Raw genomic sequence first — 22,283 nt, forward strand, 5'->3', positions numbered from 1 at the left:
AACTTAGAAAACTCAATCATTTTTAGTAAAAAATATTATTACCCGTTTATATATTTTCTTTTAAAAACTTGTTTGTCATTCAATTCAATAGTGTCTTATTAAAGGTTTACTCCAACTTCTTCCATTCTTTATATATCTAGTGTTTTTTAATAGGATGTAAAATCGCGAATAATCCTTGTGCGGTTCTTTTTATATTTGAACTAAAAAATTTTCCATTATCTATATTTGTTTAATTTTCTTTGCAGATCTTATACAATTTCAGCAATTCCTATAAATATAAGAATTGTATCGAGCAGAATGGCATCTCCAAATTTTTTGTATCCATTATATATTTCCTTCAAATAAGACCAAATAGAATGTCTATTAGATAGTTTACTATGGGTTAAAGGGATCATTACAAATCTTTTCAAATGTTCGCTTCAGAGTGTCGAACCAAGCCTATATAATTTGGTATTTTTTAATGACCATTTAAAGAAATTAAAGAAGTTAACCGAACCTTTTTAAACCTTTATAAGTTTCTATTGCAAAATTTTGAGGCTCGGCTCTGTTCCAATTTTTCAATAAGGCCTTGCCCGGGTTTTTTTAAATTCATAAATATATTTTATGGAAAAATAACTAATAATGATGAGGATATAAGTTTCATGATTTTCATATAGCAATAATCAAAAAATGTAGGAAGGAAATATAAATTGTATTTATGAATGAATGATCATGGTAGCAAGTCATTTAATGATTAAAATTATAGGCAAAATAAAAAATATTATTTTAACAAAATTAGGATTTAAAATAATTTTTTTCAATTCTTTATTAAGCGAGCCGGCTAGCCTGGGCCGCTAATTTCTTTGCCCAACCCTGTCCAAATGAACTTTATTCAGACGTCGGCCCAGCCCCAGCATTGCAGATTTCTAAAGTAATTTAAAAATTACATTTATCTAATATTGTTAATCATCTTATCATGCCATTTTTTTGAGAATATAATTTTTAAGAAATATTAGAGTGTTGTGCAGATTTGATGAAAAATATTTTCTTATTTTCTAATTTACTAGCAAAAATTGTTAAAAATATAAATATGTTATTTTAACATTTTGCAAGTTAAATAATTTTATTTGCAAATAAAAAAAATATGGATATTTTTCATAACATGCACAACAACTGTATGTATTTTTACTTTATATTATATTACTAATAGTTAATAATTATAAAAAGTATAGCAAATGCACGAATATAAGGTGATATGTTTAATCTCTCTTAAAATGCAGGATTGAAATAAAGAAACTCTATATTACATTGCCAATTTATTTTATACATAAGATCATGGGAGGTAAAGTAAAAAATGAAGCATTCTGGTTGTATCAAATATCATTATCATGTGGCGAATATAACAGGACTGGAAAACATTTTACACAAATTTGGCAAGTAGTTGAGACATTTGATCATGGTATTCTAGTCAAAATAAATATCCTTACCCCAAAGAAGATTTTGAATACTTATTGCAAATGTAAGAAAATAACAAAAGTAAAAAATAATCACACAATAAAAAACAAAGGCGATTAATAGGTACCATTATAAATTCTTCTAAATGGCATCGAACGGAATAAATACACCGATATTAATGCATATTGGAAAATAAGAATTAAAGTAACTCGAGATTTATCTATTAGCGATAATAGCCATGTCTGTTCCATTTATATAGGTTTTGATCGTAAGAGCATTTCCAGGATTGAAATATATTCAATCACCAAGGAGAACAAGATTGGAAAAAAATGGATTAAATGATTTTATAATTATATGTTGTAAATTGAGAATATGTGTTTTATTCTTCATATTCCTCCATATTCATCATAAAATTAGATTGCAAATATTTATTGAATATATATATGGGTTCTGTATAAAAAATAATCATTATTGAATCTTTATTTAAAGGTTTTTAAACCTGAACCGAACCTTTAAAAAACTCAATTCCTTAATCTAAACAGAAGTTTTTATGTTTTCTTTTTGAATTACGAACCGAACCTATATTTCAAAAAATTCGACTCTGGTTCTATCAAGCCCTGTACAAGTTTATATTTTTACTAACTTTTTTATTCTTGATTTCAATTAAATTATCCCGGTATAAATCTTTTTTAGAACTTGCTTTTTTTTTTGTATTGAATGAATGAATATCCCCGCATATTATGCCGTATCCATTTATTAATAAAACTAAAAAATAATTGGATTTTCAAGTAAAAAGGTTTTAGTATAAGTTATCAGAATTTAAATAGATGAAGTAATCAAAATAAACATAGATTTTAATAATTTGGGAATTACGATGGTATTTTATTTAATGAATGAAGAATTAAAATTTATTTAATAGCACCATTAATGTTTTATGAAAATCGCGTATTATAAGGCGGTTGGTGAAATTTGCCAATTTATGAAAAATTTACTAAAATATGCTTTATTTTATATGGAAATACCAGATATACCTTATACGTCGCCAGTTTTTAATGAGAGTTTTTAATTTTAATATTATGACATTTTATCAATAATCATAAGTTCCCTTTTTTGTATAAGATTACTTTAATAAATTTCAAAATAGCAGTGAGGAAAATTTAATCATTATATTTTAAAAAAATTAGAAATAAAAAACGCTGTTTCTAAATCGTTTTATTTGGTGATAAAAAATAAAATATAAATGAATGCAACCTAAAAAATAAACAAAATAATTATAAAAATAAATATAACAACCTGATCAGCCAAATCCTGCAACTTGGCGTAAGAAGTCAAAAATGTTTTGGTTAAATCGACGCTGATCTCTCCTTTATAATTGATGGTGAATATTCGGGATATGGGAATATCCACAGCACGGTAAGCGTAAACGTCTGTTATCCGATTGCCGAAGCCGGCATAAAATGGTGAGAATTGGGTGGGGAACAGAGCACGTATATCCTTCAAGCAGCTTATTTTAAATTCTTCTGGCTTCTTTTCGATGACTTCCCTGAGTTTGTTTTTAATAAAAATGAGAAAAAAGGATTAGGGCAAATTAAAACATATAGTAAGAAAACAAATAAGTGAGAGTGAAAGGTTTCATATCTGCGCAAAGCAGTGTGTGAATAAAGTACAAGATGGGTTTTTCTAACCCTAGACAGGTCTAAAATATTGCCCGAGCCTAAAAATTTATTTCTTAAATACCCGGGCGGGTGTAGAGTGATACATTCACTCCCCTTTTCACATATCTTGGAGTTAAGATATCACTATGATAGATTAACTCCCTCTTTGATAAATAGTGTTAAGGAGGGAGTTGATTAATAACAAAGATCTCAATTATAATGTAAATTGATAGGGAGAGTTATATAATCATGCAGTTTTGTAAAGTGATACCATAACTCCCCTTATCACATATCTGGGAGTTAAGATATCACTACGATAGATTAACTCCCCCTTTGATAAATAGTGTTAAGGAGGGAGTTGATTAATAACAAAGATCTTAATTACAAAGTAAATTGATAGGGAGAGTTATATGAACATGCAGTTTTTTACTGAAATTCTTGTAAATTAAATTTTTGATATAAATTAAATTTTCGAAATTAAATTTTAAATCGAATTTTAATTTTATTAATCTAGTTTGTAAAAGGTTGGTATCCGAAAAGGATGAAAATAAACTTAATATTAAATGTATTTTGTTGAATGAATACAATAAAAATAATATATATTTATATAAATTTATGAAACTATTTATATGTCAAATGTTGAGCCAATTATATCAGTAAATATTCAAATAAAGTAATCCATGACCATAAAAAAAAAATTTGTTATTTATATTTTATTTTTTCTCTTTTTCAAATCATAAAACATGGAAGACGATATAATTGTTGTTATCAGATGTAGAAGATACTGAATTGGATGAAATAAAATTTCCATTTCCATCCTACTATAAATATTTTTCTCTTCTAAAAGAGGTGGATCTTAACAACTTTCTTAGGTGTAATAGCTCATTGGATCACTCGAAATAATTGCAACGAAAGTCTGCAGACTTAGCCTTAAAACGTGTTTAAGATATGCATACGTTTGATGTTTTGGCCAAGATTATAATTGATATACATAAAAATTTTAAATTTCTAATAAAAACGATTACTGATAATGGTTCTAAACCTTGTTAAGTCCAGCTAATTCTAAATTAATTATTTTAACATTTTTTTAGAATGTTTGTTGATAAAAGTTCTGAAATGGATGAAGACTTTTAAGATGTGGATATCAATGATATCCTGACTAACAGAATAGAAAGTTATGATTTTCTACCACAGCATTCAAGATGTGCCTGCCACAATATTAAATTAGAGGTCTCAGATGATGCGGAGAAAGCTTTAAAATAATATCCCAAAGCTTATTTCAAAAGTGTCAGTCTTTGTGGAATAAACAAAATATATTAATAAGTATGGCCGATAATATAATTAAAAAATTGGGAAGATATCTGATATATCCAAATATCACATGATGGAATTCATAATATGAATCCATGGCATAGTTATACTTTTAAATTTTAAAGGAAAAAGCCAGAAGACAAAGGAAGGGTATGACAGGAAAATAATTCAATGATATACCCCCTTTTAAAAATTTAAACTATCCAAAAATTAGATTGCAAATTTTATATTGCTGGTGATTTCGGCACCTTTTGATATCCTAACATATAAAAAATACAAATAATCTATTTTGTTTGATAATATCAGTAAGTATATTCAAATATTTTTGTATATTGCTATTTGATCTTATAATCAGCTAGGTTAGCGTATAGAAGTGTTCTCACCATAGAATTTATTCATCTTTATAAATATAATTTGACGGAAAAGAATATTGAAAATTTTTTATGGTTTAATATAATTTTTTTAGGAAAATAAAATAGGGACTATTTTAAAAGATGTGCTTTAATTTACATAATTCTAATAAGGTCGTATGTGAAAAAGATCAAACCGGGTTTTAAAGGTTCAAACCAATCCGATATTATTATTTCTTATGAACCGAACCTGAACCTTTATTTTTGTCTGAACAAAAACCTGAATCTAACCGATATTCGTTAAGGTTTGGATCCCTAGCAAATATCTCGAAAATTTCACGTATTGAGCCTTTGGCAAAAATCCTGAAGGCGAGATTCATATGGATATGGGGATTTTAACTACAAATATTTAGACTCATTTCAAAAATAAATGATTTTTCAGATTTCATTTTGCCAAACTCTTGTAGATTCCTTAATATTTGGCATTAATAAAAGGTTTATAATTTGATAAAAATTAATGATATAATTCTAAATAACTTTATTGAAGATTTTCAATGTTTAAAATGATAATATTATTGTTTCTATTATTCATGATTAAAATAGAGAAATAAAAAATTAATTGATTAATTTTATAAAGAAACATATTCCAAACACAATATATCTATATCACACCAAAAAAGTTCCAATGATTTAGAAATTATTTGGAGTCAATCAAATAGAATATCAAAAAGAAAATATATAAGACAAATATTTTTGTAATAAATCATATTATATCAAATATATTTCGATAATTATAATGAATTAAAAAATATTTATATAAAACGTAATACCCCTCTATTAAGCTGCGTTCAAAATGGAGACGGGTCCGTTTTTTACATCCTTATGATATATATTTTGATTTTCATTTTTAAAATTACAAGTAACGTTATAACGCTCTATAAAATTTGCCGGATCAAAAAGTAAAAATGTTTTGACTTCAAAATTTGCCGGATCCGTTTTTAAGACGGAAGGTATTGGAACGGACTCACTATGAACATATATATCATTTTTAATGAGTTTGACTTTTGATGGAATGGATGTAAAAAACGGATCCGTCTCCACTTTGAATGCAGCCGATAGATAAAATTTATTGCAGTAAGCTGAGATTATTGTATTTTTTAATACTTATGAAAAGCCGAGAGGAGCGAGTTTGGGTTGAGCAAGATAGGACCTTGTGGTAGAGGCATATTGTTTTGTTTGAAGCTGTTGAGGTATCCCCTAGTTCCAGGTGCTTGCCCGATAGCTCGTGAAGAAAGGTAAACGAATTTGTATCCATTCTTGCTTATGCGGGAATAGAGTTCAGCTACACCATATTGAGACCAGTCCTTGCCAAGGAAAGGGAATATGTGGCCTAATACATCTGACCTATTAATTTGAATAAAAGAAGGTATTTAATATTCAATATATTCGTTGAATTCGAAACATTTGATAAAAGAAATGTAATTACGAATATCTCAGCGTTTTGGATGAGATATTTACTATAATAGCAAGTTTGTATAAAATTAAATTGGAAAAAAAACTTGGTTATTGTCCCATCAATATCGGAAATGACTAGTTTATCATCGAAATTCCATAGGAAAATATGTGAGGCGCATCTGGTAGTGCCTTGGAATTGAGTAGTCACTGAAAATGTTACATCGTTGCTACCTTCTTTCAATTTCAATTTGGTCTGAAAAAGGATAAGAAATAATTTAATATAAAATGTAAACTTTATATTCTGAATTAATACATTAAGGAATATATACAAACATTTACAATTTTTATAATAATTAATATTTTATCATAATATAAATATATCTATATTATATTTGCTTTATTTCTGACCCTATAAGCATACACTCTTAAATCATAATTAGCTAAAAATTTCTTGTTGTACTAGGGGTTATCTTTCTACTAGAGCCTCCAGCTTGAATTCTGACTATAATCCTCTTCCTGAAAATGTTTAGCAAAGTCTCTATAAAATATATAATTAAAAATTATGATAACTCAAGCCTGATTCAAACAAAATCTTTAATTTATTACACATCTAGAATGTCTAAATTTAGGGAACGGGGCATAAAAACGGTAGTAATTCTATTTCCAGGCCAGAATTATTTTCAACATAAATTGAGACGTATTAAATGAATCCATTGATCAAAATACCCTTCAAACCCGGGTCCTTGACTCTTTAAGATAGGAGTATAAAATAATTTAATCAATTTAGACCTTAGTCTATTATATATTTTAAATTAATTTTAAACTCAAGAATCATAATAAACATTATTAAAAAATTAAAGATAAATCGTTTTTTAACCTATCTTTATAATCTCATGTAATCAATTTGGACTTAAAAATGAATATTTCCAGATAAAATATTCGCTTTCAAACTAAAAAATTATTAGGCTGCATTCACATTGACAATAGTAATGCAAAAATATTCGCAGAAAAATTGGAACGAAATAATAGCTAATCTCTCGATTACACGCGTTCACGTTGCATATAAAACTTAAACAAATATTTAAACATAACATTTCTAGCTTAAATTTATTATATAACATCTATTAAAAAAAATTAATTTAAATTTTAAAGATTATACATCATAATTTAGTAACACATATTTAATCCATATTAAAAACTATTGCATTACTTCACAATCTTATATTATTATCGTCCTTAAAAAAATAATCTAGACTTATAGAGATTCCTTATAAAATGATGTCATATTATAATTATTTAAAAAAATATAAGATATAAGATCTTGCATCTTTTTCTAAATAAAACTATCATATCTATAAAATGTTTTTATGAAAGAAATTATCTATTCTTTCGGCATAATAAGCCATAAAATTGGTAAGGAGGTCAAAATACTCTACTTAGTTCATAAAAAACAATATGAACCTTTTCCAATCCAACTGCTATAAAGGAATTTTCTGTACTGAACTAAGAGTGAACGTGGTAAAATGTATAAACCAATCAACAGAAATATATAAAGAAATAACAAATATATATGACATGTTGATTATTTCAACGAGCTGAAAAATAAATTACAAATAAATGACATCAAATTCTTTGGTTTCCTCCAAAGGAACTAAGTGAAAATATTCTAAATTGTTTAGAAGTTTTTTTTTAAATATCTAAAACACTAGTAAGCCAATGATATTTTGATGACTATAATAAAATATTCTTATGAAATCATTTATAAATATAATATTAAAACCAAATGAGAAATCATTATAGAAAAGACTTTTAAAACAAATTGTTGATTTCTGAGAGTGGGAAATTAAGAGAATTATTATTTTTTTGTTTTATTAACGAATGAATTTAATTTTTCACTGATAATATAAAATTGCTTTGATTTCGTACTGGTTTATCATCACTTCTTTTCCTTGTAAAATTTAAAGTATAAGGTATTGGATTTGTTTTCAAATCTGTTGTACCATTATTAAGAGGTATAATATTCGTTGACCTTTTTTTTAATCTGGTCTAAATGTCTTTTTATAATTTTGTTTCCAGTATATATTTCATATGATAAATTCCCATCTTTACGTGTTACAGACTTTTGTCCCAAATGTTTTCCTTTAAAGTTTTATACCAAACTTTGTCCATCACGACATTCCTATTTGACGATATATTTGAATTAAATTCATTCACTATCTTCCTGTGGTTTAATTAAATCCCATCTGGTTCTTATAGTTCTGGAAAACATCACTTCGCTTGGTATCTTGTTGGTTGTTGCGTTTGGCGTGTTACGATAATTAAATAAGAACTTTTCTAAAGCTAAATCTAAGTCTATTTTATTATTACTTTACAAATTCCTTTTCATGCTCATTTTCATTGATCTTATCATTCGCTCACACTGACCATTGGACTGTTGGTGGTGAGGTGCGGTGAGTGTGTGTTCAATTCTATGATCTTCGCAAAATTTTTTGAATAAGTTACTAGTAAAGTTAGTTCCATTATCACTGACTATTTTTTCAGGTATACCAAATAAGCGGATTATTTTTATCAATTCTTTAATTGTTGACTGAGTCGTTATGTTTCTCATTCTTCTAATAATAGGGAATTTGCTAAATGCGTCAACACACCATAAAATTGCTATCTTCAAATTGCGCAAAGTTGCACGCGTCGAATACTTTTGTTGTTGTTTCCCGTGGGTTTTGTATATTATGAGGATTGTCTGTATATTTATTACATGCATCACAATTTTTAACCTCCCGACCTATTTCTGCATATAAACCAGGCCACCATAAATAATCCAGGCTAATGATTTCTTTTTCCCAGCACCTAGATACCCTTTATGCAACTCTTGCAACATCTCCTTTCTCTTATTTTGTGGCATTATTATCCTATTTTCTTTAAAAAGACAATCTTTAATTAAGCTCAGTTCCAATTCCATATTTTTATCTGTTCATGATTCTTTATATTGTTAATTACTTCCATTAATTCTTTATAAATATTAGTTTCTTTAACTATTATTTTAAAATTTATTGGTATGTCCCATAATTTGTCATCAATATTATTTCACTATCTATCTTTTGTACCATCTCTTCTGTGTTCATTTGTGGTAATCTTGACAAATAATCTGGTACTACATTTCGTTTCCCGGGTCTGTGAATTATCGTAAAGTCATGAGCTCCCATAGCCAAACTCTATTTTTGGAGTCGCATTGATATGGAAGAATTGTCCTTGAGTCCCTTAATAAATATATAAAGGAGTAGCTTGTGGTCTGTGATTATTGTAAATCTCGTACCAATTAAATATTCTTGAAACTTTTTTACCGAGTATATAACAGATAAAGCTTCTCTTTCAATATTTGTAGAGTTTAACTCTAATTTTAATAATGCTCTGACGCGAAAGTAATGGGTTTCTCTTTACCATTACCCTCAAATGAAATAAGACTGCGCCTAGATCTTTCTTTGAAGCATCAGTTGCAATGCCTACTGGTAAATTCGGGTTATAAAAATTTTACGTAGACGGAGTACTTATCAGCTTTTTCAGGTCATTGAAGCTTTCATGATGTGTACTTTACCATAACCAATTTCTTTACTAACTATTTTGTATAGGGATCAGCTATGTCCGCAAAATTACATAGAAATTTTCGATAATAGCTCGCCATCCCAAAAAAGTTGCCAATTCCTCTTTTGTCTTAGGTTCCAGCATGTTTGAAATAGCTTTAATCTTATCTGCATTCGGATGTATACTTTTGTCGTCTATATCGTGCCCCAAGAACCGAAGTTTTTTCTTTAAAAATAATCCCATATTTTGACATCTTGTCAAATACCATTTTTATGTTATTCAAATGAACTTCATCGTCGCCCAGTAATCAACAATATGTCGATGTAAAATATAACACCTTTCATATCCCTGAATATATTGTTCATATTTGTTAGAATATTGCTGACGAAGTCTTTAACCCAACGGAAGCCTTGTAAACCTTTAATAGCCCTTGTGTGTTGATATTGCGAGAAAATCTAGAGTTTCTTTGTGTATAGGTAGTTGAAGAAATGCGTTTTTAAAACCAATCTTTGTAAATTTCTTACCTTTAGACAATTCTGCAATCAAGTCATTGATGCGAGGTATTGGGTGCTTAAATTCTACTAAAGCAGGGTTTTAATATTTTTGAAGTCAAGACACAGCCGAAGTGAGCCATCGCTCACCATGTTGACTTCAGAGAGTGCGAAATTACGAGAATTATTTTTTTGTTTTATTAACGAATCAATTTAATTTTTCACTGAAAATATAAAATGAAATTCGATCTTTATATAATAAAATTTGTAACTAATATAATGTCATTCACAATTAGAATTAGTGTAGTTAAAAAAAAAGAAAAACAATTTAAATTTTGAATGTCATTACCAAAACAAAACAGATAATAAAAAAATAACAACTATTTAACATTTCACTCTTCTTTTTTTTAAGTTTTCGCCCTCTGTCTAACGACTTATAGTTTGTCTTGCTTACCGGTTTCTTCATCATTTATTGTTCGTTTGTCCTTTGTTGATCTTGATAGTTATCATTAGTCATCACTAGTATAATTCATTAGTTTTGATCCACAAAAAAAATCTTGATAGTAAAAGCTATTAAAATTTATTTAAAAGAAAAATATTTTATTATTTATAATATATCTTTCTTAATCTTTTTTTATATTCATTATGAAATTTTCGAATTTTTTAGGCAATATTATATTTCTGATTGGTCTTTGACTATTAAGACTCTGATCTTGTGCTTGTATACTTTGATTTCGTACTGGTTCATCATCACTTCTTCCCCTTCTAAAATTTAAAGTACAAGGTATTGTATTATTAACATTTGTTTTCAAATCTGTTGTACCATAATTAAGAGGTATAATATTCGTTGACCTCATTTTAATCTGGAATAATCAACAAATCGAAACTACACAAATATTAATATTTTTACACCAAAGTATACAGTGTCCTGTCTAAAGGGCAATACATATTGTCGGACAGTGAAATATTAATAAATATATTATATTCTACCCTATAAAATAAGATTATGATTGTTTTAATACAATGATGAATAAAAATATGGACAAGAAATCATAAAATTAAATTATCTAATTTGTTAACAACAGTAAGGCATGTCAAAATTTTATAATGAATATCAATTAAAAATATAAGGAAAGAAAAACAATAAGATTAATGCCAGAATCCTCAGAAAAAAATAAATATTGAATTTTTTTTAACAAAAATAGAAATCTATGTCAAAAAGATAAGATCCAAATGATTCTTTTATCTTAGAAAGTCGTTTAGTAAGAGCGAAATACCGTGATATTGCACAAGGGATGCGTAATTTATCGTTAAACGATAGCATAGCTATCTCGCGTGGAAAGGGAGGGGGGGGGGGTTGAAAGATTCTTCTATAAAAATATATGATTAGGCAAAATTTTTGTGTTCATAACACTTTTATTTTTTTTAATTGACAATTAAAAAGTATCCTTTGCTAAGCTAAATAATCTCTCAACAGGAGAACTAAATATAATCTCTCAACAGGAAAACTAAATGGGGCAGGGTTATTATATATTATGAAGAGTGGTTTTAAAAGAGGGAACTCTTTAAATATTGTGGGATCTGATATATCTCAAAAATTTGATAACATCTATCTTCAGAAATATCATCAAAAAAATCGAAAACGCGAGATGTTCTCGTTTTGTTAGGCGATTTATTTAAATATTGAAATAAAAATGATTAAATTAATAGTTCCTGAGCTAAACAACGAATTAGTTTATATCAATCCGTGTTCATCTCTAGTTTAAAGCACGTCCCCTGATATAAGTTAAACTCAAATTTAAAACTTAGCTCCCCCAGTTTGTTTTGTCCTCGCTTAAAAAAAATATTTAATTAATTCTATTATTTATGAATATGAATAAGATATAATTTTCCAAATATTAATAAATAAATATATTGAACGAAGTAGGATTTGAATTAATTTAATTTATCAAAATGTATTTATTATATTTATTTAAATTATAAAAAAATTAATTATATTCATCATTTTAAAATATTAGTAGCTAAACAAGTAGTTATTTTTTTACCTACAGCTACTCGAAAAAATAGTGGGACTACTAAGCTACTTTTTTTTTATAAAAGTAGCGTCGCCACTAATCGTTGTATAAAAAAATTTAGCGGGTTACATGTAGCATGCTAATTTTAATATTTTATTTTAGGATAATTTTTAGATAGAGTAAAATTACGATATTCATTTATTAAATTGGCGGGTAAGGGAAAAAATATATTTGACATTATTATATCTTTGATTTTTTTTCTGCGATTAGCATCATTTGAAAAATTTATCGACTAATCACTGTCTTTTTTCTTCAAATTTTCTGATATTTGAAATCAAGTACAATCAAGTTTGAAAAATTTGCTCATGTTGTATTGATTTTTGCTTCTTCATAAGTATCATCAATATTAATATTCTAAAAATTTATAATATATATGTCATTGTTGAATGTAAATATTTGCATAATCATAGTGTGTTGGAATTATTAAGTTACATTTTATAATTAGAATTATAAAATTTGATTTTTGTGAAGTCATTATTATGTATTGCGTATCAGGTCAATTCAGCGAAGCTTTTATCGCGAAACACTTTTTCGCGAAACTTTTATCGCGAATGTCGTTTATCGCGAAATGTTTTTATAGCGAAGGTAAAATCGCAAAACCAATTCTGCGAATTTATCTCCACGAAACATTTATAGCGAAGACAATTTCGCAAAGTTATTGTAGCGAATTTATTTCCGCAAAACCTTAACCGCGAATTTATTAGAGCGAATACATTTTAGCGAAACATTTTACGCGAACACTTTACAGCGAATTTTTTATCGCGAATATGTTTGCGCGAAGTCATCGCGAGCGCATTACCTCGAAACAATAAATATGCGAATGCATTTATTTAAAAGAAAACAACATATTATTTATTATTTGATGTTTTTTAATAAAAAATGATATGCTACTATTGTAATATTATTCTTGTTACAATTTATTAGTGATTTTCACTCCCAAGATTTTAAGTAAAAAATATTTCTTGAAGTTCAAAAATTTAACATGTTAGCAATTTTATATTTTAGCCCATTTGCTTCAAAAAAATTTAAAAACTTTTAAAAATAACGATTATGACAATTGTCACTTTTATAAGGTACATCTTCATGAAATTTTAATTTGACATTTTTACAATCTATATTTTTACCCTTTTGTATCAAAAAACTTTAAAAAAAACGATTATGACAATTGTCACTTATCTATGGTACATCTTCATTGATATTTTATTTTAACATGTTAGTAATTTCTATTTTTGCCCATTTGCTTCAAAAAAATTCAAAAAACTTTAAAAATAACGATTATGACAATTGTCACTTATCTAGGGTGCATCTTCACTGAAGTTTTATTTAAACATGTTAGCAATTTATTTTTTGCCCATTTGCGGCAAATAAATTCAAAAAACTTTAAAAATGATTATGACAATTGTCACTTATCATGGGTACATCTTCACTGAAGTTTTTATTAAACATGTTATCAATACTTATTTTGGCCTATATACGTCAAAAAAAGTTTAAAAATAACGATTATTATAATGATAACTTTTCTGTGGTACATCTTCATGAAATTTTAATTTAACAAGTTTACAATCTATATTTTTACCCATTTGCATCAAAAAACTTTAAAAATAAGGATTATGACAATTGTCACTTATCTAGGGTACATCTTCACTGAAGTTTTATTAATACATGTTAACAATACTTATTTTAACCGATTTACGTCAAAAAAATTTAAAAATAACGATTATGATAATTGTCACTTTTATATGGTGCATCTTAATTAAAATTTTAATTTAACATGTTAAAAATTCGCTTTAAAGGTTTCGCGATACGAATTTCGCTATAAAAAATTCGCGATATTTGTTTCCTATATTGTTTTCGCTGAAAAATATTCGCTAATGTGGATTCGCTATAAAATTTATTCGCGATAAACGACATTCGCGATAAAAGTTTCGCGATAAAAGTTTCGCTGAATTGACATGGAACCATGTATTGGGATTTTTGAGTTATTTTTATTTATATAATTTTATTATTGATAATTATAATTTTTCGGCGTGATTTTGGAGTTTATAATTTTAAAGAAATGTATTTTTAACTTGTTATTTTTTATATAATTTTTTTTTACAATTAAGAGCTTCCCTATAAAAGGGGAGCGATGTGTAATTATTAATTCATTTTCTTCTTTTCTTCCATTCTATTTTATTAAAACAATTATACTCAGTTATTTTTATTTTTAGAGCGGACAACCAATAAATATTATTATTTAAATTGTGTTGTATTATATTATATAAATTATAATTATGATGATAATTTATCTTTATAGCATATTAATTAAATCTGATAATTATATAAAAGTATATATACAAAACAGGCGCGTACGCAGGAATTTGGACTGAAGGGGGGGGGGGGATAATAAAAATTTTTAAGAAATATTTTTGTTTTTTAAAAATATTAAGCATAAATTTATTAGGACTAATAACTATTTCTAATAGACAATTTTAAATTAATGTGAATTATAAAAAAATTATATGTATCGGCATATAAAAACTAAATGCGAATTAAAAAATATTAAACGGATATAACTTGGCAGTATATGAAAAACTATAAAATAAATGCGAATTATAAAATATAAAGTGAATATAACCACTATAAGAATCACTAAATGACCCAAAATAAAATTTAGTTTTTGACCCTTAAAATTTATATATAAATTATAAAAAATTTAAATGTTAAAAATATAAATTAATACACAAAAGTTTCTTAGGAATAATTGTATTTTGTATGTTATATATTTACAATGTAAAATCCAATCTTCGTTGGGATTGTGCTAATTTTTCAATTATCTCATCCTTGTTTGTCGTCAAATGCTTATGAATATTCAAAGATCCAAACCTTTCAATCTAATTTAAGAAGTTTTACTTCATAAGTATGTTTTTCAGAGACCTGCAGGCCCGGCCCCTGAGCCGGACTTTAAATATACCCGGGCTGAGCCCGAATTTTTTTTTAAAAAAACACTCAGGCCGGGCTGAATTTTTTTAAAAAAATATCCGGGCCGGGCTGTATATTTTAAAACGGTATATATTTGAAATCGTTATTATTAGCTATAAAAATCAAAAATAAATATAATTTATTTTTTAAAAATTTCGGCCGGGCATGAAAATTTTATTTTAAAAACAGCCGGGCCGGGTCTGAAAATTTTTAAAAAAAAATCCGGGCCATGCACTGAAAATGGTACCTCTGCAGGGCTCTGTTATTCTTCTTAAAAAAGAGAGTGTTCTCTCATTAGTTTACTAATGGGAAGAGTTGCTAAGATATTTAAACCCTTTTAATACATTGGGAATATAATCTAAAATGTGTTTGAATTAATGCAGAGCATCCATAGCATTTTTTGGGACTATATCATCCATGATTAATCTTATAAACATAGTTATTCAGCTAATAAGGCATCATAAGATACTTTAACATCTTCATGATAAAATTCTAACAAATATTTTTTTTCTATCACCATCTGAAAAAGTTTGGTAAGGCTTTTGTGGAAGTAATATTTTCAGATTGGTAAGTGTTGCATGATGAATTAAAAACCATTCATTTATTTGGGTTATAAATATATCTAAAATATATTCTTCTACTGATCCTATATTAATGTTTTAACGATGAACTTGCCTTGCTGCAAGTCGAGGGAGACAAATATTAAACACGTATAGCTCTGCTTTTGACTCAACAATAACAAATAAAATTCTTCATCAACATTAGCCCTAATTTCCTTGAGTTCTAATGAAATGCTCTCCGCTATTCTCATCTTCTTAATCAAGTCAATGTCATGTTTTTGAAAAGTAATACATAAAATAGTTGTATAATTAAATAATACATTCTAATGAGAAAAAAAAATTGGAATAAGCATTGAATCCAATAATTTTCTTTCTTCTAAGGAAATATTTCTTTCAGGCCATTTTGATATTTCAGTAATAGCAAATAATCGGCTCTTCTAACTCCATAAAAGCTGTTACTGCTTGATGGCGAAGAGTCTATCTCGACAAGGTTGCAATTTTTTTCTCCATGTTGTACAAAAAGTTTTAGAAATAATTATTATTTGACTAGAAATTTAAAAATGGTAAATAAATATTACGCCACTAAAAATTTGAAAATAAAGTAAATAATATGCCGGAAAATTGAAATCAAAATAAATTGATAAAATTAGTAGATGAATGTGATAATAAATGTAATTAAATACATATTTAATATAAGATAGGAATAAATATTAACAAATATAAATTAATATAAACAATAATATTTTTGAAAAATATATCCGGCATCTGTATTTTATGGCGGGGGGGGGGGATTTGCTTCCTGTCCCCCCTCCCCGCTGCGTACGTGCTTGATACAAAAGAATTAAAAATAAAATTAATTATTGTTTTTAAACATAATCGATACAATATTTGGCGACGAGGTATAAAAAAAGTCGCGGTTTTCGGTCAAGTAAAATATTATATAGAATTGTAAAAAAAAATCCCTTTTATAAAAATAGAAATATGGATAAAATTACATTACAAGAATTTAAAAAAGATGGGTGTTCTCTTGATGACTATATAGACTACATCAAATGTATTCTGAATGTTAAAAATATTTCTCAAACTGACGCCACTTTGAAAAAATTATTTATAGCTTATGGAGGAATTATTATAACTGATATAAAAAAATTACTCTTTCCAAGATATATTATGCAAAACAACTTGATAAAAATGAAAGAACTGTTTTGGCATCTAGAATTAATTTCATTAGATTAAGTCGCGGACCAACAGAATCCGTAATGATAAAAGAACTAGCCCGAAGATGCGAATTTGAAGATAGTGTAGAACTAAGAATTCGCGATCAATTAATCGCTGGACTAAAGATGTCACAATTAGATAAAGAACTACGTTAGATACCCAGATACTAAAGGCGAAAACCAACCGTTAAGCTTAAACAAACGTAGATATGGCTTTAGTGATAGAAATAAATAATACTACAAAAATGGTGTATAAAATCAAAGAGACGACCAAATATATTGATAATAATAAACGATTAAATCAAAATGATAAAAATAATACTACAAAAATGGTTTATAAAATCAAAGAGACGACCAAATATATTGATAATAATAAACGATTAAATCAAAATGATAAAAATAATCGACAGTATAATGATAATCGACATGATAATGATAATCGGCACTATCAAAATGATAATAAAACAAGAAAACCGTATTTTTGTAATCGTTTTCATGCTATTCGGAATTGTCCAGCATATAGAAAAACGTGCAACAAATGTAAGAAATCAAACCATTTTGCCGTGTGTTGTAAAACTAGAGGAAAGGTTTATGGTATAAATTACAAGAGTTACGACAACGATTCCGATTTCTCAATAAGAAAAGTCTACAAATATGGGCAGCACCAAACAATTATGATATTAATAAACAATCACGAAATTAAAATGGAATATGATACAGGTTCAGCAGTAACCATTAATGCAACAATATGGAATAAAATTAGGAGGCCAAAACTTAGAATGACTAGAGCTCCAACTATATATGGAGATAATAGAAATTATGGGCGAAGCTTATGTAAAAGTGCAAATAGATGATAAAAAAAATGGCTTCCATCATTAGATACAAAAACAAATGATGCAGCACTATTTGGATTTCCATGGATTATAGAATTTGATCTATCGTTACCAACAAATGTAAAAGTCAATAGGATAAGCAATAAATATAATAATAATGGAAATGTGAAATATGATTACGATATTATGTACAAGAAAGGCGCTAATAATATAATTGCAGATGCTTTATCGCGAAACCCAATAGAGAAAAATGATGATAAACAAGCGAAAATAAAACAGTAGAAATAAATAGATGAATTTGAACTTGGTAAACAAAAAGATTGATAGACGAACCTTACTTGGTGGGAAATAAGATATGTTATCTTAATGCCTTATATAATTTAAAAGGTTATAATTTGAATATTATATTTGTAATACAATATTATAACTTTCCTATATTTAATATTATATTATTGAGGTTAATCAAATCGCATACTATTAGAATTTAAATTTGATAATTATATAAAAGTATATATATATATATACAAAAGAATTACAAATAAAATTCATTATTGTTTTTAAACATAATCGATACAATTATTGTTTTTAAACATAATACAATATTATAAAATTAAAATTATAACCTTTAAAAATATATAAGATATAATAGAAAGAAATTAGGATTAAATTTAAAAAATTCTTTAATATAATAGAGAAGTAAAATAAAATTACATCAAATGTATCTATAAACACATACAGCTAGAGCCAAAATGTATCAATATAGAGATATCTTTGCATAAAAATGTATCTAGATAAGATACCAGGTGCCTCACAAGCCTTTACAATCTCAGGGAGCTCTAATTTTTTTAAAATTTTTTTTCAAAATTCCCCTTTTATTTTTTTTGGCTAACACTATCAAAATTACAAAGTGTATAAAAAATTAAAATTTTGAAGGGGATCTTCAAATTTTTCAAGGGGCTCGAGCACTTGCGCCCCACTCCCTATTGACGCTATTTTAAGATACAGATATCAAGATATTTGTGCCAGGATACCTTAACAAAAATTTGCTCTGGATAATTATTTTAACAATCCAGTCTGGGCAAAAAGTTTAACGCAGGCAACTCATACAAATAATTCTAGTAATAAAAAAAAATTCTCTACTATTTGTTCCGAGGTGAGCCTAAGTGATTTAATCCAACGTGAATGTCCAACAGATTTGTGATTGAGTTCAGTGGCGAATCTATAAATTATTAAAATATGTTTTAAAAGTTTTTTTAGAGGTAATGTATTAAATTTAAAGTTCCAGTTGATATTCAAAAAAATTAATATTCTTATAATATTAATATGTTACTGTTTATTTATTGTTAAAGAATATGCAACCGCTTAGTAGTAACTATCGTTATAGTTAAATATTAATTTTCTGCGCTTACATAAAAATTAAGAAAGTCTTTTTTACATATTCTTTCCAGCATTTTATTATGAATAATAGGTAAAAATGCGTACATTTGATTTTTTTCCTTATTATCGCGTTCGGCCGAATCAAATGAGGTCGAACGCTTGAGCGATGGGTCTCTGTTATTCTATGCCAATTTTTTAAAAAAATGAATAAAACAAAAAATTTATCGCAATATAGATATAAATTTGTGGGTTTGTATTTGTCTAACTTCAATCATAATTAAAAATAAACCTAAATATAATTTATTATCCTTTTCCTAAGTCATTTAGTGTATAGGTTTAATAAACCTTATTCTCGTTAACCTTGGTTGTAATCATGGTTTTGTTTTGAATAGAGGAGTTGATTCTGGAGGATGAGGTCTGCTGCTTGGACGATCGCCAAGAAAACCATGAGGACGATGATTTATTATTAATGTTTCTTTTAACGGGTGGCAACAATTTTAAGTAGCTCGAAAGCTGATCCTAAGTTAAAGAAAATAAAATGGATGGATATATTATTAGGAAATGATAAATCGTAAATAAACATCGTGATCTAAATACATCATTTCGAATTATCTTAATAAGCAAGTTTTATAATATAAGGCCTAAATTAAAATTATAAATATAACTGTTATAGGCATCAATAATATCCATTTTTAATATCATTAATCAAGCAGTAGAAATTTTTAGGAATTGATGACTACATCACTATCTCGTTAGTTCAATCGATTCCCTTCTGTATCAGGTCAATAAGGCGAAACATTTATCGCAAATATTTTACTCGTTTTTGAATCCCGAAGCATAAAGAACAAAAACGCAAACCCATTATAATGAATTTTTCACAACGAAAATATTGTGCGCTGATTTTTTCTCGCTCAGGGCCATAACGCGTATTTGATATCCCAAAGCATAAAGAAAAGAAAAACGCGAACCCATTATAATGAATTTTCATAGCAAATTTATTGTGCAATTTTTCCGTGGTTTTTTTTTCGCTCAGGGTTGTCTATAGAGAAATACGGAATCATTTTCCAACCCAATTAACCCTCTCCCTCTTTAATAAATTATTTTGCAAATTTAAAATAAATATGGTTATGCATTTACAAAATATATATGCAATTAAATATATTAAATTTAAAATAAAAAACAAGCAAAATATACATTATGACTACTCTAAAATATTCCTTATTGTAATACAAAATTAAGTTTTATATTTAATAAAGAATATAGTTGTAAATAAAGATCTGCAAAAGTAGGCCCGGCCCGTTCTAATATTTTTAAAAAATTCGGGCCGGGCCGGGTCGCGCCTTGGAAATTTTTTAAAATATATTTAAATTTACCAATTTTATATTAAATTTTTTATGTAAAATAAAAATATTTTATTTTATTTATGGAACTAGACGCCATTATGTCTTTTATTTTGAGTAATTCTAAAAATTAATTTCTATATTTAAATAAGTTCAGGCCGGGCCGGTAAATTTTCGGGTTCGGGCCGACAAAACTATTAAGAAAATGTTTCGGGTTCGAGCCGGGCCGGCATAACTTTTTTTAAAAAAATATCGGGCCGGGCTTGAAAAATTAGGCCCGATGCAGATGACTAATTGTAAATATTTTATTATATATAAAAATGATGATCATCTTATCATTTTATATTGAACTAAAATTATATTTTGTAAAATTAATTTTGGCCTTTATTCTGTGTTGCCAATCTAATTAAATCGAAGAGCTAAGCCGTTTTATTTTCAATAAATTCAAGATATCCTTCCCATTTCTAACAACTTTTTACAATAACATAATTAACAACTAAATTCAAATTACCCAAATTGTCTTCGGAGCACGTTTAATCGCTTTAACTAAGCCTGAGCCTCCTTTTCCGAAGATTAATACAAGACATAAAATATGATGCTATCAATATTTAATACTCCTACCAACTAGGTTTAGCGTGTAAAACCAAATTTAAAAGAGAACTGCAGGAACTAGAATCCATGGGGGTTTAAGAAAAACAAAAACTTTCAAAAATTGCCTTTACAATTGTACCCTGTACCTAAAAGAATGGATCCTTTAGAATTTGTGGTGACTTCCGGCAGACAATTTATGCAAATATTTTTATTGATCAATATCTTTACCCAGGAATTATTAGCCACACTAGGTAACGGAATAAAATTTATGAATAGATGCCTATTTCCAAATAGCTAGATGTAGATACAAAAAGCTTCTAGTGATCAACACGCCTATTTAACTATATCCCACGCGACTTCTGTTTGGAGAGTAGCTTCAGCGCCGGTAAGATTTCAACAAGCAATGGATTTATTATTAAAAGAATTACCCGGTGTGGTTGTATATTTTGACAATGAGAAATCAATCAAGATTTATAAAAGCTTATACCCGTGAAAAAACGGTAGAAATAAACGGTATCAAATAAAATTTTAAAAAATAAAATTTAAAAAAATGTAATTTTTTTAAAGAAAAGATTGAATTCTTAAGTCATACAATTAGTAAGGAGGGCATCATGACAACTAATAAGAATGTCAAATCAATTTTACAATTAGAATTCTTTTATAGGTATAATAAATTATTATTAACAATTCATAAACAATTTTCAAGCTGCACCTTTATGTACTCTATTAAAAAAGGATTCACAAAGGAAATGGACAGAAATTGAAACCAATTCAATTAATAAATTTAAAAAAATAATAACAGAGGCACCTATTCAAACTAGGGATATAAATTTCTCGGGACTATAATTAGGGGAAATTTCCCGGGGAAAACGGGAAATTTCGTTTTAAAATATATTTTACAGATCAATTTTAATTTTTTTTAGATGTTTTATTATATTTAAACAAGTAATATAATTTCAATTAATTCGTTCATTATATTCGTTTGAACATGAAAACGATTCCAGATCAGAGGTTGAAGATCTAGAAGTTTAGTCTAAATTAAATATATAAACTT

General features: G+C 27.2%; 1 protein-coding gene across 7 annotated transcripts in view; it reads right to left on the minus strand.

Moving 5' to 3' along the window:
• LOC135931988 (phosphatidate phosphatase LPIN1-like) overlaps positions 1–22,283 on the minus strand; it is a 133,056-nt gene that overhangs the window by 24,454 nt on the left and 86,319 nt on the right. For 6 of the 7 annotated variants that reach the window (XM_065469310.1, XM_065469308.1, XM_065469312.1 and 3 more), the window contains 6 exons: positions 19,644–19,817; positions 19,404–19,480; positions 19,062–19,140; positions 6,310–6,458; positions 5,915–6,154; positions 2,728–2,977 (listed from right to left, as the gene is read on the minus strand). In XM_065469310.1, the coding sequence (XP_065325382.1) occupies positions 2,728–2,977; positions 5,915–6,154; positions 6,310–6,458; positions 19,062–19,140; positions 19,404–19,480; positions 19,644–19,817 (969 nt within the window). The remainder of the gene's footprint in view (positions 1–2,727; positions 2,978–5,914; positions 6,155–6,309; positions 6,459–19,061; positions 19,141–19,403; positions 19,481–19,643; positions 19,818–22,283) is intronic. The other variant, XM_065469309.1, reaches the window with a different exon arrangement.

Source organism: Gordionus sp. m RMFG-2023, chromosome 1, assembly GCF_954871325.1.
Source record: "Gordionus sp. m RMFG-2023 chromosome 1, tfGorSpeb1-WG-v2, whole genome shotgun sequence".
NCBI classification, from domain to species: Eukaryota; Metazoa; Nematomorpha; class Gordioida; order Chordodea; family Parachordodidae; genus Gordionus; species Gordionus sp. m RMFG-2023.